Source organism: Ischnura elegans, chromosome 4, assembly GCF_921293095.1.
Source record: "Ischnura elegans chromosome 4, ioIscEleg1.1, whole genome shotgun sequence".
Classification (NCBI taxonomy): domain Eukaryota; kingdom Metazoa; phylum Arthropoda; class Insecta; order Odonata; family Coenagrionidae; genus Ischnura; species Ischnura elegans.
In genome coordinates, this window is record NC_060249.1 from 9440217 (window position 1) to 9456739 (window position 16523).

Consider the following 16523-nt stretch of genomic DNA (forward strand, 5'->3'; position numbering starts at 1 on the left):
CGTATAGAAACTAGGTCCCTGTGACGTCAAGTGGAGTGGCATCGCATGGGCGCCAATCTGGCCTTTTTCAAATGAGGATAAAATTGACCATTGCCATTCGTATAAACCGGTATTTCTAAAATCAAATAATTTGTATATTATTAATACACTAATGGTGGGTACCGAATCACAATCAATGCCTTTCGTTTTCTTTAATTAAGGAAACTACCCTATTGTTTACATAAAATTAAAATATTCCATCAATCTGCTAAATTCCTGTTTGAATCCTTTAAAGGAAATCACAATTACTCGCCAAAATCTTGGGTTTCCTGCTGCATAGGCGACCTAGTCAAACATTCCTGCATTCATCGTTTAGTATTCCAGGTATTCGAAATTCGAGATATTCGAATATTCGAGCAATTATTTGATATTCGAATTCGAGAAATCTGCTATTCGACCCATCCCTAGTTTTTACCATCGCAGGTGGCATTAGTATTTTGGAAAATTGACTTAAATCAGTGCTCCGAGCTATAAACCTGTGCCCTGTGATTCTCGATGGTGACTTCAACCTCTCCATTCCCTGAGAATCTCCCACTAACGACCATCCACTCAATTGCCATCACAAATATTTCATTGACCAATCCACTAATGCACTCCAAATCCCCCAACATTGTCTTCAGAGCACCCAAAATACGACAACCCAGGACTTCCCTGGACCACACTTTCTAATACTGCACCCCTGCTGAAATACTTTTCGAGTTAAACCATAAGTCCATTGAAATTCATTTCTTTCTCTTCTGTGGCCCATGGCATGGATCCATTCCCTCAAACAGTGTCTGTCTGAACGAGTCACTGAGCCGAATTCCATAAACGTCACCTATGTACTTATGAAAGTTGGGCTGCAACTTTCCCATTTTTATTTTAAAATTAAGAGTGAACGGATGAATGAGGAAGCCTTCTTTCTTGTGGTTACTTGCTTTTCCCTTGCATCAACTGAATTCTGTCAATGAATTGCAATTTTGAATCTGAGTGAATGTCTCCATTGCCACTGCTGGTCAGTTATCAGCATTAATTTTTGTGACCACGAGATAAGAAAATGCTTTAAGCTAATCAGGCAATTTATACATTGGTTATTCTCACGCCATATTGTGCCTCCTAGTTTTTACTCATGAATGATTATCCCTAGAGACATCGGGAAAACAAGAACTAAGGCACAAAAAAGTTTTCCAAAAGTGGAATTGTCTCTCCTATGCTCTATTAGAAATTTGACTTACTTTATTGTTATACAATTCTCAGAGGAAACACTCCAGAAGACAGAAATTTGTATTAATGACCTTTGCAGAGACATGTGATGTTATAACAGGGGATTTATTATGGGAAAAACAGGGAGCACCACTAAATGACTAACAGCTAATTGACACAAGGTGCACCAATCCCGCAGTCACAACCAAGCGAAATCTAATCAATTTAAAATACATATTTGCATTACTATTCTAACTAATATGTACTATGTTTTTTTACTTCTTTTCCAATATTCTTGCTACGAGTTCAATTCCCATTCTATGTTGATGATGTGCAAAGTAACTTCTAGACATTAATGGTACAGGATCATCATGGTCAATTCATTCATACATTTACTAGCGATTGATTTCCATATTTATATTTACTAGTTTTTACAAAAGAATTATATTTAAATTGTGCTTTGAGAGAGGATTTATGGGTATTTAACCAGTTAAATATCATATTTTTTACATATTTGCAGTGGTGGCAAATTTCTTTACATCTTTAACTATACATAAGTCCCTGGATGGCCTGAGGGACGATATCAACAGGGGATGTCAGAGGAAACTATCGAAGAAGTTAGACAGCTATTTTTTTCTAAATAGAATGAATACCCCAAACATGTTTGCTACACGCAGTCCAACCACTCCCTAGCAAATGCAAAGCAACAGTTTCAATGCCCCTGTATTAACGTCAACCGCAAACACTTGCAAGCTCTTCATCCTTAAACCAATGCAGATCTACAGAATCTCATTAATGTACTTAGATTGAAAGAATAATGCAGATTAACTAGTTTTATAGATGAGAAATACACTAGATGCAAAATTAGTGATATCAATTTACTAAGCATAAATTTCTTCATTTATTCAATTTCTTATGGTCCAAAAGAACCAGAAATGCATACATTCTTATCAGGTAAAAATTACAATCACATAACTAATAACAGGTGATTAATTTGCACAACAAAATTCACTATTCATAAATTAATTTTTAAACTTGATTCAATCTGAATTTTTTCTCAGTATCAACACCATCATTTCTATGCAAACTTTCTAATAGCTTCTCCTCAATGGCATTTACGGCAGCTAATGTCAACACCAAGGTATCATGTTTTAGCATGCTGTAAACATTCAAGCCTGTAAAGAAAAAAATGATTCCTGCAATGGTTTCATTCATTTAAATAAATATAATATCGTATTTTTCCTAGAGATGTACTAACCATAAACAGGCATCAAATTAATGTGGCCCAAATCATCAGTGGCCAAAGCAATATTTCTTGGCATTATGTCAGATCTGAAAAAATGGAAAAAAAAACATCTTCAGTGTCACATTTGAAATCACAGACTTAAAGAATTGGGTGACAGCTAAATCAAGCAAACGTCCACTGACGAATGAAGGATTACACAAATCAGACATGATATAAATACTGAAAATTTTAGCTTGAACAGTTGAGAGAATAATAAATTTAATGTAAGCATGTCAATTTTTTAATGTTGACGACTTACTCATCTACAATCAGCACTGAAGGACCCCAGTTTCTATTTTCCACTAAATCCTCTATAAATTTTGGATCATCAGATGGTATATCAAGAGAATCGACAATATGTAAATCATCCTGTGAATAAAGTCAAAAATAAATTTTATATGAGCATCAAAACAGGGCAAAGGACTATATGTAAAATATTTTATAACATGCAATGCATACATCCCCACACTTTATTTACATTAATCCTTTCACTGGTGAAGCAAGTATTCATCAGCATTTGCTACCTATTTATCTGTTCAGACGACAAGTAGGTATGTCTCATCATGGGAATCAACAGGGCAAAGACTAATTTTAATGTCTTAAATGGACCTTTGTCAGCTATTAAGGCAAAAAGCCCTAGCTTGGGTTATTTTACTATCTTATAAATCATTCTTGGGAGTGATACCAGCAGCTGATGTTTGTCCTTATACTTTTTAAAAGTGAGAAATGGAAGGCAGGAGAAAGTTAAGATAGGGAGGGGGAAATGAAGAACTTGAGTGGATGACAATGTTCCCTGTTTTAAATATTATTACCCTGACATCTCTACTAAAATTTTGTTGATTTTCCTTGATTTTCGTGGCCTTGTAGATGAGTCAAGGTTAGAATACCACTACCTCAGCTATAACACCTCTCAATTATTCTGTTTAGAATTATTCCTCCATATTGGGGCACAGAAATCTTAAATAGAGAGATACTTTTGAAGAAGCTTTTCTAAATCTACATAATACCCTGTGAGCCCACCTCTAGGGTGTTTGGCATAAATCTTTTTTGGCTTTTAAGGTATAAATCATCGTAACATATTTACTCCACTTTCTATGGTGTAATCTACGATCTCCACAGGCATAACTGTAATTCCCACATTATTTTGTATAGTAAACGAAACATACATTGTTTTATATAATAAATAAAATATTAGAACCCATGGTCTGACACAAAAAATGTATGGGTGCTAAAAGGTTAACTTCTGTTAAAAAAAACATAACAGCCAATAAACCAAAATTTTATGTTGGTTCAGAGTTGTCGCTAAGGTTGCAGCACAGACAAGCCATGCCTCAGTCCAAGGGCCATAATGCTCACATACATGCAGCCTCACTAAGACCCTGTGCAAGAAATAAACCAGGAGGGATGTTAGGGTTTATGTCGCTTAGGAATTAGTTTCAAGTGAAGGGGACAGCATTTATTCAGTTCAGAAGCAAAATATGATCGCATATTAAAATTAATGGTTGAGGCGTGACTCGGTGAAATTGCTTCATGTTAAATAAAAAACTTTGCAAATTTCACATCGCAAATATTGTTCGGCTGGAAATAATGACCGAATTATTCTAACCTTAGACACCAGGGCCATCTAATTTATTGTCGGTTTCTATTTCATTATTCATTTCAACATTACTTTTTTCTTGAGACCAAGCTTGGGCAGTGACATCGTCTCATCTGTGTGTTCTACTTGGCCACACACTCCACTGCTAAGGTCAATTGGCAGAACAAGTATTTTCAGAAATTTATTTTATTTCATGGAGGTGATTTTCACTCCTAGAGACTCCATGCACATACTCCATAAATGTACTGAATGGAGGTTTCATAAATTGGAGGTACTTTTGTATGGTTTCTCACAGTGAGAATGTGCAAGACTAGTTCATAAATTAATTTCATTTCATGCAGATTCAAAATTCATAAGACATTCTATTATGCAAAAATAAAATTAGAACTTGCAAGCATATAAGCTTCAAAGATTTTGAAATCAAAAGCAGAAAACTGACTTAAACTCACCTGAGCTAGTTTCACAGAGAGGGTCGTAGTGAGTCCCAAAACCCTCACGTAGTAAGGCAACATGAAAAAATGAGTGGTTGGAGAACGAGGGCCGTGAGCCACACCGCCTCCCTTCCAAAGAGGTGATCGGATACTTCCATGGCGTGCTTTCCCAAGTCCCTTCTGTGGCCACGGTTTTCTACCTCCTCCTCTCACTTCAGCTCTTGATTTTGTGTGTGCAAAGCTCTAAAAATAAAACAGTCCCCGATCAAATCTTCCACTCTCTCCACTGAAAAATTTGGATTACAAGTATCTCCCTGGCTTAAATGAACATTCGGTACAATATCTGCGGTGTTCTGGCTGTTGACATCCAATCAACTACACAATTATAGCAGTAGAAAAAAAATTCAACACTAATGTTAATAAACATCGTCTTCATTTGGGATATTGGCGTCTGTTCTATTATTACATAATCTTTAAGAAGTTTTGGTTACAAAACCCATTATAACAGAATAACAAAATTATTCAAAGAAATAATATTGTCCATGACTCATACTCAAGGAAGTTGGTAGGACGGAGTAGGCGAAACTACATTTAATCTTGCAATTTTCTCCTCGATTTCTCCTAGTTTTGGACTTTATCGCAAACAGAAATTATTTTCAGGATATAGTTTACACATTTTACTGACATGGAAATCGCACTAACTGTAAGATGAAAGAATCACTCTGCCGTGAAGATTTCTAGTACTAGCTACTACATAAAAACCGCCCTCAAAGAGTGTTGAAAATTGATAAAGATTATCACAGAAGTCAGCAGATCAATTCAGATTTGGGTTAATACACAACTGAAGTGGTTTTACAATAAAGTTTCGGGGAAGATGAAGGCTCTATTTCAAGACAGTTTCTACACATCCTATACTGAGAGACTACATTCAAGGCTTCAGGGAAGTCGCATGTACTCAAGTGTCAGGAAATTTTTGTTCAGCGAAATTAAAGCCCGTTTCAAAACATTGTGATTTCAACCAGGTACGGAACTTAACGTCAATATGAAACTTTCACATGGACTTTAAATATTGTGCCAGATACTTGAGAAGCACCGCATCATGCAAAAAAGCTCTTTGATTTAACCAAATTTGAATTTTAACCACTATTATTACAGGTTTATGAATATTAACCACTGTTATTACACACTTACTTTACTAGGAAAAACACAAAAGATCTAACATACAAGACATAATATTTATTTTAGTAATAGGTCTCTTTGAAATCTGTTTTGATATTTAAACCTTAGGCTACCAAAAAGACGGTGTATACCAAAACTATAATACCATATTAGGGTGATTCACCAAATGCAATCCATTTGCTAAATACTAACCACAAACCGGTACTTTCTCTGCCACACCACATTTCGATGAATGATATCAATTCTTGGATGGGCGCCAAATATTTCTGGATGCAAGTCCACGATGCCCAATTTTTCCTCTTCTACTTGGTTGAAATTTTCCACCCAGGCTTGCCTCGGCGAGTTATACACCGGAGGACGTTGAAGAGATCTTGAGACAACACTAGTACTGCCTCGATCTTCATCCTTAACAGCTAATGAAAATAAGGGGTATAAGTCTCTCTCGTTAGTTACAGGTTCTCAATTCTTGTTATGAGACGATGGATATATTTAATGTTTTAAAGGTGCAACTCATAAGTATCATCACTGCGATGTTTATGAAGAAGTCAGTATTACCTGTCGCTACCTCGGCATCTTCTGTTATTGACAAAGAGCTAAATGCCTGTCAAAAAAGGAAATATTGTGAGTAGAAAGGTAATTCGTATTTAATGAATCTGGTTTTAAAATTGCTCACCTTTCGTACGTTTCTACACGGACAAGCAAATCGTCGGACTACCAGCGAAGACAACATCGCTCACGCTCGCTCAATACACGGCCAAATTTGAGGATGGCGGATATCGCAGTTCAATTGCTGTATTTTCCTCTCCAAACGCGCCAGAATTAAGTAGCCTTTTGAGACTGTCGGTATTCATTTTATAAGAACGACAACGATATTTGTCAATAAATTTAGCTTTTAATTGAAAAATTTTCTTTAAATATAAATTTAGCTTATTTTTTTACAAATAAGGTTATATGAAAGGTTTTTTAAGTCATAATATTTATACATATGTCATATGTATAAATATTATATATATATATATATATACATATGTCATTTCTTGCGATACAATGCTTTAAAATTGCTTTCTAATATAAGTAACCCTTATAGTTTTATGTTTGAACATTTCAGATGCCAGGATATCGTACTCCAAGTCGGGATTAAGTCCATACTATATTAAGGAAACTTATTATTATGTTACTAAAAGTACCGTTGGTACCTTTGGTAATAAGTCAAGATAGAGTTTAAAATACGTATATTTTGTTCATTACCGAGAAAAATAAGCAACTGAAGCAAATATTTTCCCGACAAAAAATTATAAAATTGTATGAAAAACCTTAACAACTCTTGATATTTGTAAAATTTGAGAAGATACAGTTGCTGTTGTGACTACGGATCTATCTCGCTCAAACTACCTTAAGAAGAGCTTTAACTTCTGGATTGACCCCAGGAGACAGCTGCAAAGCTGGGAACTGCGGAAAACAACAACGAGAAATATACTTGGACTTGGACTTCTGGATTGACAGTCTGATGCATTGATAGAAAAAATGTTTTAATTGACCTTATACTTAACGAACAGAATGACTTTTCCGGCAGAATTGAAAAGCTGACTCTTTTTAAAGTCGAAATGTGTAAAAAAAAATCATGACTTATAGGGACGGTGTCCATAAAGATAAGCAGAAGTGAATGAAAATGGGGAAGGACTTAGAAAAGGCCAAACATGAAATATAAGAGTAAACATAGGCGGATTTGGAAGGGACATGGGGGCACGTGCCCCTCCTCCCCAAAAGCTTAAAAAACAGATAAGATTTTGAATACGGCTATAATTACGTTCGTTTTATTTCGTGTATTACGGAGCCCAAATCATTTAATTTAATATAAATGACTTTCATATCAAAATGAAGAGAATATTTTATACAATAATAGTTTCATTTTGTTTTTTAATCTCAAATATAAGAAATATCAGATACTTGTGCCCCTCCAGGAAAAATCCTGAATCCGACCCCCAAGAGTAGAAAATGGACACCACCCGACAGTGGCGTATCTATGGGGATATTATGACACGGGGATAGACACCCCCCCTCAAAGTCTCAGAGAAGTAAAAAAATTTAATCATTGTCTAGAATTGATAAATAATAACTGCATCTGCTTAAATTTTAATTTTAAGTGTCAAAAATGAGATAAAATGTATTTTCAGGCATGTCGTTTTTTTTCAAAAATTTTCCCGGATTCCCCTTTGTCAGGAGGTGAGGGGTTTCCCCCCCCCCCCAAGTCCTCCCCATCCCCCCAAAGCATACTCCTAGTTTCGCCACTGCCACCCGACTTCAGTGTCTAAAGGCTGAAGCGTAGCCTCACACGTTTTTGCGATTTTGCATTATTATTAATACTAGTTCCCAATTTGCTCTGAGAGGTGCCACAACGCCGTTCCGGCCGAAATTAAGGATTCCAATTGACATTCAGATATCCCTATGACGTACGTGAGAAGTCATGGGATGTCCCATGGACGTCCACACCATATTTGAGAACATTTGAATACCCTTGAGACGTCCCAGTTTGTTCAGTGGAACATAGAGTGTATTCCAGGGGCGTCACGATATACCGGTAGGATATAGGGATATCTTATATAGGATGTTATTGCGCTGTGTGGGGATTGATTTGTGACCTGAGTGGAGTGTAGGGATTAGATCCTCACTAGGCCCCTCATACAATGGAGATAGATAAGTGGAAAGAGTGGGTAAGGGAAAGAAACGGAGGGTAGCAGATAGAGTACTGCTCTCTGGTCGAACTGGAATTCTTAGCTGTTTTTGATGATTGAACTTAATGTGCAGTATTTAGCAGGAAACCAGGTATGAGAAAACTGAGCCTTCTCCATTATTCCACTTCTTCACCCCCGTCTCCTTCGCAGGAGTCTCGAGTTATAAAAAATATTGGGGGGGGGGCGATCTTGACCCGGTAAAGTTTATAAATAGTGAGTTTTTAAGGTTTTAAAAAGTATTTTAGAAGAGTCATATCATCAAAATTAAAACCCGGAAAACTCGACTCTCGATAACTGGACACTCCGGGGAAAATCGACGACCCTGACACATTTTCCCTCACCCCAATAAAGAAATTTGCAGGGGGCTCGGGCCAGGGGCGCTGCTAGAAATTAAAGCTGGGGGGGGAGGTGCAACTAACACCAGGGTGTGTGGGGTATGGTATACCCACCAGGATAAGCGGTAGATGCGCTATTTATAAATTGCGTAATTTTAAGATAGTTGAAAATGGTGAGTTTAACGGCTTTCTAAGGGATATTTTAGTAATCCTTGCACTATTCTATTAGTAACATCAATCCAATTAAGTAAAATGGATTAAACTTTAAAAAATTTCTGAGCTCTTGGGGGGGGGGGGTTTATCCTCCAAAACCCCCCTCTCGCTGCGCCACTGGCTCGGGTTCCCTCAGGCCCCATGGAGTCGTCGCCAATGCTCCCTCGTCTCTAGCGTTGGAAGAATGTGCTTAAATTCAGAAAATTAATTAAACAAGCTGAAAATTGGTGGTGAGGGTATTTGGGTATCCATGCTCAAAATCTTTAAGTCCCTAAACAAACCCACTTGGGAAACGTGCCGCCCCGTTAAGGCCATCCACGCCAAACCCCCTTCCTTCCCCCCCCCTCCAGCCCCCCACGAGCCCCTTTCCCGCTTGGGTGACGTTTATGTCGAGCGCGCACTAGCGAATTTGCTATGACCAGCAAATCTGTCTTCTTGACTTGGGCTCAAGGCTCAAATGAATGGGTTTCTGTTGTACACAAAAGTGCTGTATTTTCGTTTCCCCCCTAAATCTGACTTTGTAAAAATTATGTCATAAAAAGTCTACCAGCGATCCTGTTTTCTGGTTTCAATCAACATAAAATTATTCCTTACATTATTTACAAAGTAGACTTAATTTTATTCAAGGTCTCGTACAAATTGGGTTACCGAGAAAAGGTCCAGAATCCCCGGCGACATAAGGCCCGGCGACAAAACCCCCTGAGGCATGGCCTCCTTTATTACTAGTACCTATTTAATAGAATTAAAGGTGGCCATGCCTGAGGACAAGGACATAAGGCGCGGCGACAATATCCCCGCCCAACCCAACCCAACCCAAGGGGAGGATTCTATCTCGGGCGTTTTGTCGCTGCGGGGATTTTGTCTCGGGCCTTTTGTGGCCGGGGATTTTAGGAGCGGGCCTTTTGACGGCGACCCGTGCAATTTAACATTGTTTTGATATAATTAAAGAGTATTCTATGACATAAATTCAATTTAAATAAAAATTATTACTCATACACAACGAAAATACCGAAGTTACCCCACTCTTTGGATATAACCATGATACCCACGATTTCTAATATCCACGATATAATAGGGTAGTGTCCGTCATCAAAGAAAACGAAATGCATTGATTGCTACTCGTTACCCACCATTAAGGTTTTCATACTATAAAAATTATTTGGTTTTAGAAATGAAATCCCAATTTAGACGATTGGGAATGCTCAATTTTAACCTCATTTGAAAAAGGCCGGATTGGCGCCCATGCGATTCCACTCCACGTGACGTCACAGGGACCGAATTTCTATACGAGTATATAGGAGTTTTACATCGTCTGAGGTTACCAATGAATGCATGAGGCTCATGAAAATTTCCATGAGCATGAGCTTAGGGCAATATCTCTTAATAATCACCTATTAAAATTGCCTAAGTTCGGAAAGTTTCCTTCGTTTGATAAGATATTAATAATCCTTATTTAAGCCAATCGCTATCTGCTAGCAGGGTACTCTGGTACCTCAAGCTTTGCCTCAAGGTCACCTCACAGCAGTGGCGGATACAGTTGGGGGCGCAGGGGGCGCGCGCCCCCCCCCCCTTGCGGGTCCACTTGTATTGCCAAACATTGCAAAACCACAGTTGTAACTTTTTTATATCATAAGATGGCATTGTCTTTTACATGTATATAATAAAATTTTCATATACTTTGCCTGCGACTTGATCATCTTTTATTACGATAAAAGTAAAGACAACTCAAGATATATTGCGCTCCCCCCTTGAGATTTTTCTGTATCCGCCACTGCCTCACAGGGCGGCAGCGGGAACCAGAAATACGTCACACGGACTTTTCCCATCATTCCTCCTTAGCCGTCGCGTTTTCGCGCGCTTGAAATTTTTCATTTTTCGTTTAATCGCGAAAAATAGATAATGTCATTCGAAAATCTACAAGCGTGAAATGCGTACTCCCGGAGTAATAATCTTTCTATATAGGCAATAAAAAATAATAGGAAACCACCCTATTTGGAAAGTAGCAGCCTCTCGCACTTCATACCATGAATGATACAGAAGAGGATCCTCAAGGCCGCCTCTAAATGTGTTGTCGCCCATCACGGATTTAAATGAATTTACAAAAGTTGTCACTCACATCGCTGACGGGCAAAATGATCCGATTTTCACGGGGAAATAAGGTATGATTAGGGGGTTTTAACCGACATTAGTACACATGATGATGTTATCTATCGAATATATTACTTTTTACTTCCATTCTTCGAAATGACAAATATTATCCTGAAAAATGCTAAAAAAAAGTTAAGTGAACTGCACTCATCAGCGTATCGCGGACATTTTTTTAAATCCGATTGAAATGCGATTGAAGTAGCAATAGAAATCAGCCTTCCGTGCCTCCTCTTTATACGCATTCAAAAGTCGCGGCACAATTCACTGTAAAAACATATGAACATCGAATTTATACGCTACTGCACCTTTGTTTGTTTCTTTAACGGATATTGCCGGGACAGGTATTTTCATTTCAAATGGGACTGAATGGGCTGGTTACACCCAGGAATTCCAGCTAGTAATTGGTGTCCCCATTGAAATGCCTATGAGCTTAAATGGCTTGCATACTATTCTTGTGCTAGGGTGTATATATTTAGGGTCTGTTACAAGCCAAGCGGAGGTCCTTTATCGACAATATGTCGAAGTTCAGGCTTGCCGAAAACAACTTTGTCGACGAAACAATTTTAGGAACTCCGTTGCCTGAAGCAACTTCTACAGTCAATAACAAAGCAGATAGGCACCCGAGGTAAGCTGATATTCTTAACCATTTAGATTTCAATAGTGTGATTATAAAAGTTTCGTTGGGGTGATTCATGAACACATTCTTTCAGTATTGCGAGTTTACCTTCGGACCAGAGAATCAAGAGAGCATCGTCAAGTAGATTGACTGGAACAATTGACCATTTGAAGACACTTTCGGAAGCGATTGCTTCCGTAAGAAGAACTCCGGATGGCCAAGATCACTCTCTTTTGAGTGTCACCGACGTCTCATTTGATAAAATACCATCAAATGCCTCCCTTGGAGTTCTTGATGTGGATGCACTGTTAGGTTCGTATATTGTTAGCTCTTTATGGGTAATTTTACGTTTTTGTTTTATATTATGAATATTAATCTAGGAATGAAAAGTGATACACCCTGTCTTAAATGGAAATTAATTGCATTCGATATTTTTCTTTAATCACCAGAATTGATAAGGTTTTGTCGACTCTAGCAATGTAGTTTGTGGTCATGATCATATTAGCTCTGAGATCTGAGAAAACATGTCAACTATTTTATTTTTTTCTAGTGTAAAAGCTAACAGTCTGTCAACTCTCACATAAACATAGGGCTCAATTTTCTTTTGATAAATTGATGTGCAACCTGGATTTAATTATCTTGACTTAAGAGAAAAGTTTCTCTCAAGATACCCAGGTACATGGAATGGTCAGAACTTGTATAATAAGGTACAGGTTAGGATTGCCTAACGCTGCGGATTGCAAAAACTTGTATTCGTTATATTTCATCCAATACATTATGGTTGTTGGAGCATTTAATCTTTCAAATCCTATTCAAGGCCGTAGAGCTCTAATCCTAATATTCATTGTATGAACAATTTAAGTTCTTAGTGAACTTTTTACATTTCACTGTGCCCCAAGGGTGATAGATCATCATCATCAAATATTTCGTCGGCCTTGGGGCCTTCAGCCCTAGTACCCCGCAGGGATTTCAGTCAGCCTGCTGTGACCATTCTGCCCCTGTTTTTGGCTTATGGGGTCAATTAATTATGAGCGCATACTCTTAAACCATTCAAATTTTTAATGAAATCAATTTATGTAAATTATCAAACACTGCATAATGCAGCATTCTTGGGCATCTTGACCCTAAAATGTAAAAGACACCAAAATGTGAGGGTAACATTTGTAAAATTATTGTGAAATCATTGATCCCAATCAAAACAAGGGTATACCCAGAATCTCAAGTACTTATTTGTTTCATTAGATTGAGGGACTGTAGAGGATAGGGAATTCTGTGAGGAATTATGACAGAATGCTCTCCATCATAATAAAATCCAATGGTTTTTGAAAAACTATTTTTGTCAACACTAAAAACTCATGTACTTGAATTGTAGGTAATCTTTATGCACTGAAAGTGGGGCCATTGTGTAATAATGATTTGGATGTGTGGAAATTATATCCCAACTTCCTTTTGAATGTTTCTGGTTGTATTTTACAAATATGTGACACACAGTCATTAGGCACAATCCTGTGTTAAATTAGAGAAAAGTTTCAATAAAAAAAATATTTTCTTCCCTTTTTTGATTCTCTATCTACCCTCTAAACTTGAATTTTCATTGAAGTATGTGTGCACCTCCTCTATGTGTCCACCATTTTGCAGCTCTTCATTGATTTCCTTTATTCTCCATCTATCTTGCCTTCTGCAATTTACTCCATACCCTCAGCCTCCATTTCCATTCAATGTAGTGACACCCTCCAGATCAGACTCTTCACATGCCTTTTTGTAGCACTCTTACTCAATATTCCTCTCATCTCCTATCAAGCTTTTACCAGCTATTAATTCCTTTGGTATTGATATTATTTTCCTGGTTTTCTTTCAACTGTGTCTGTTTTCATCTACTTGCTGCCCTATTAATTAAACTCTTCCACATTTTTACATATTGTTTTGCATCAAGAAACTTGTTTGCAAAACTGCAGGCCTTTTATCTTCCTGTGATTAATGTTCATGCCATGTTGTGAACCAAAGAAAAGGGTGGTGGCAGTAAGAAGGAAGCTATGAATGAATTTAGAAACAGCTCAAATGGTGTGATATAAGTGGTAGCTTGCCTAATCCTTGACATAATCAGAATGTGATGGTCAGCTGCGTTCAGGTCTAGCTTGGAAAAATACTTGGCTTTTCCAAAGTGAAGAAATGCATTTTTGGTGGCGAAAAGAAGAAAGCCATGAAAAAGTGCCTTTGTATTGAGCACACAATGGTCTTCCATCCATGAGGATTTATCCTTTTAAATGTCGGACTGGTGTAAGCTGATTTAGATTCCTTTATCATCCCTTTCTCATTAGATCTTTGACTATCATTTTCATCTCTGGCATTTTAACCAGATTACATTGGAGGGGGAGTGAAGGCGGTGATGTCCACTCTGAAAACTGTACGTTATATTCTAGATGGTCGCAACACCCCAATTTTTTGGTGATTACCTTGCGATATTCCCATATAATTTCTCTCATCTGTTCTGTCTGATCCGTTCTTAACCTAGAAGATAACATGGGATCTGCATTGTCCTCTTCATTTTCAGTTGGAGTTACATAATCTATTTCTCTGGGATGTCGCTTTCCCTACGAACGACGAAAATATGCGGCAGGACGTTTTTTTGACCCGGGAGACAAAAGCTGCAAATTTTCGTTGAAGATTTTTCTATGCAAGCGATCGAATGCTGAAAATAGGTATATGTTTCCGTGCTCTCCCCCTTTTATGATGGTCACGGGTTTGCAAAGTCTTAGTTTCGGGACCCAACTAAGCGGGACTTAGGCCGTACCCTCGAAATCTGGGAGCATGTATCCGGACCCCTCGTCTTATATTACCCCTCTTTGTGTTAAGGGACCGCGGTCACTCAATTGTTCATTCAGTCAGTTTTCATAATAAATATTTATTCCTTTCTCAAAATATATAATCTCAGAATTGAATTCTTTGTCTTTCGTGCAGCGTTTACAATTTTTAAACAAAATTCTACAAAAAATATTAACTTATATCTCGCTTTCAGTTTAAAATCAACATGGAAATTATTGCTGCATTAATAGTGACGGTATAGCATCGTTCAAAATTTGACAATTTGACAAATTAGGGTGGTTTCCTTTAATTTTTTTATTGCCTAAATCGAAAGATTATTAATCCTGGAGTACGTATTTCACGCTTTTAGATTTTTAAATGACGATATCTATTTTTCGCGATTAAATGAAAAGTGAATACTTTCAAGCACGCGAAAACGAGACGCGTAAGTATGAATGCCGGGAAATCTCTCCATGTGGCGTATTTCTGGTTCCCGCTGCCGCCCTGTGAGGTGACCTTGAGGCGAGTTGAGCGCTGATACTACGCAGGCTGCTAGCGGGTAGCTGAGTACCCTGCTGGCTGGTAGCGCTTGGCTTAAATAAGGATTATTAATACCTTATCAAATGAAGAAAACTTTCCGACCTTAGCCAGTTTTAATAAGTGATTATTAAGACATGTTTCCCTGAGCTCTGCGCCTCATGCATGCATTGGTAACCTCGGAGGATGTATAACTCCTATCTACTCGTGTAGAAACTAGGTCCCTGTGACGTCACATGGAGTGGCATCGCATGGGCGCCAATCTGGCCCTTTTCAAATGAGGATAAAAATGGACCATTGCCATTCATCTGAACCGGTACTTCTAAAACAAAATAATTTGTATATTATGAATACAGTAATGGTGGGTAACGAATCGCAATCAATGCCTTTCGTTTTATTTGATGAAGGAAACTATCCTATTCTCAGAATAAAACGAGGAATTCAATTCGAAGTCTGCAATTTATGTTTAAGCAACAATTATCCATGTAGCTAAGTGGAATAACCTAAGCATGATTGACTGCGAACCAATGCCGCTAGTAGGGTTATAAACCGCGAAAGGAGGGAGCCCAGCTACCCTCAGAGTCCGAGACAATTTGGAGTCCCCGCTAGGAAAGGTCAAAAAAAAAGGATGGTGGTGAGAGTGCGTGATTATCAGCGAGACTCTTCTTGACGAATTTCCTGCAAAAGTGCTCCGTACAGAGGGGACGGAAGAGTCTCTTTGTACAGCTCAGTACAGCAGTCATCCTAAGACAAGAACTCCATCATCTCAAGAGGGTTCAGAGAAGTTGTCCTGATAACGAAATTTGGGATCATACCAGCATGCTCCATAAAATCTGTCCCTAGAATAGTTGAAACTGGACACCCTGAAAAAATCAAAAACTCGTGGTCCAAGGTTAAGCCATCAAATTGTGCAAAAAAATCCACGGAGAAAAAATCATTTGCCTTGACCAGGATTCTTGTCAAGGCGAATGATTTTTTTCTCTGTGGATTTTTCACACAATTTCGTACAATTTGCAAAAATCCACGGAGAAAAAAATCATTTGCCTTGACCAGGATTCTTGTCAAGGCGAATTATTTTTTCTCTGTAGATTTTTCGCACAATTTGTGCATTGCGGGTGACTACCGTAAAAGTTATTACCATGGCTAGTCCCGGTATTCTTTAATTAAGCCATTAATTTTATCCATAGCAAAATGGTTTTGGAAATTTTGATCACCAACCAACTAGGAAGAAAAAATACGATTTATATTAAGAACTCATCAAATAGAATACACCGAAATCAAGAGCAATGGCTTCAGCCCCTTAATACCTATGTTTATCTTGGGTAACAGTCTGGTACCAAACCCGAGTACTCGACCACAAAATGCTATAAGTCTACCATGGCAAGGATGTAGCTTATTCCTCCAATGACTTAGGCATTTACCTGATG

The 16523-nt window shown here is 37.9% G+C and overlaps 2 protein-coding genes across 3 annotated transcripts in view; one reads left to right on the forward strand and one right to left on the reverse strand.

Moving 5' to 3' along the window:
- Nucleotides 1-2080: 2080 nt before the first annotated feature.
- LOC124157049 (39S ribosomal protein L4, mitochondrial) lies at nucleotides 2081-6495 on the reverse strand. The gene is made up of 7 exons (XM_046531524.1): nucleotides 6387-6495; nucleotides 6269-6314; nucleotides 5906-6126; nucleotides 4553-4777; nucleotides 2766-2875; nucleotides 2480-2553; nucleotides 2081-2396 (listed from the first exon to the last, which is right to left on the reverse strand). Exons 1-7 carry the CDS (start codon nucleotides 6441-6443, stop codon nucleotides 2251-2253), a joined length of 879 nt encoding a protein of 292 aa, XP_046387480.1. The 5' UTR covers nucleotides 6444-6495; the 3' UTR covers nucleotides 2081-2250.
- A 4975-nt stretch (nucleotides 6496-11470) lies between these two features.
- LOC124157050 overlaps nucleotides 11471-16523 on the forward strand; it is a 76606-nt gene continuing 71553 nt past the window's right edge. For both annotated transcript variants that reach the window (XM_046531525.1, XM_046531526.1), the window contains exons 1-2: nucleotides 11471-11766; nucleotides 11852-12069. In XM_046531525.1, the coding sequence (XP_046387481.1) occupies nucleotides 11657-11766; nucleotides 11852-12069 (328 nt within the window). In that variant the 5' untranslated portion in view covers nucleotides 11471-11656. The remainder of the gene's footprint in view (nucleotides 11767-11851; nucleotides 12070-16523) is intronic.

Bases quoted from the DNA above. Each gene is read 5' to 3' on its own strand.
- LOC124157049 (XM_046531524.1), bottom strand. From the start codon at position 6,443: ATGTTGTCTTCGCTGGTAGTCCGACGATTTGCTTGTCCGTGTAGAAAC. The intron at 6,315-6,386 runs GTGAGCAATTTT...CTTTTTTGACAG, and splicing joins CGTGTAGAAACGTACGAAAG to GCATTTAGCTCTTTGTCAAT. The intron at 6,127-6,268 runs GTAATACTGACT...TATTTTCATTAG, and splicing joins AGATGCCGAGGTAGCGACAG to CTGTTAAGGATGAAGATCGA.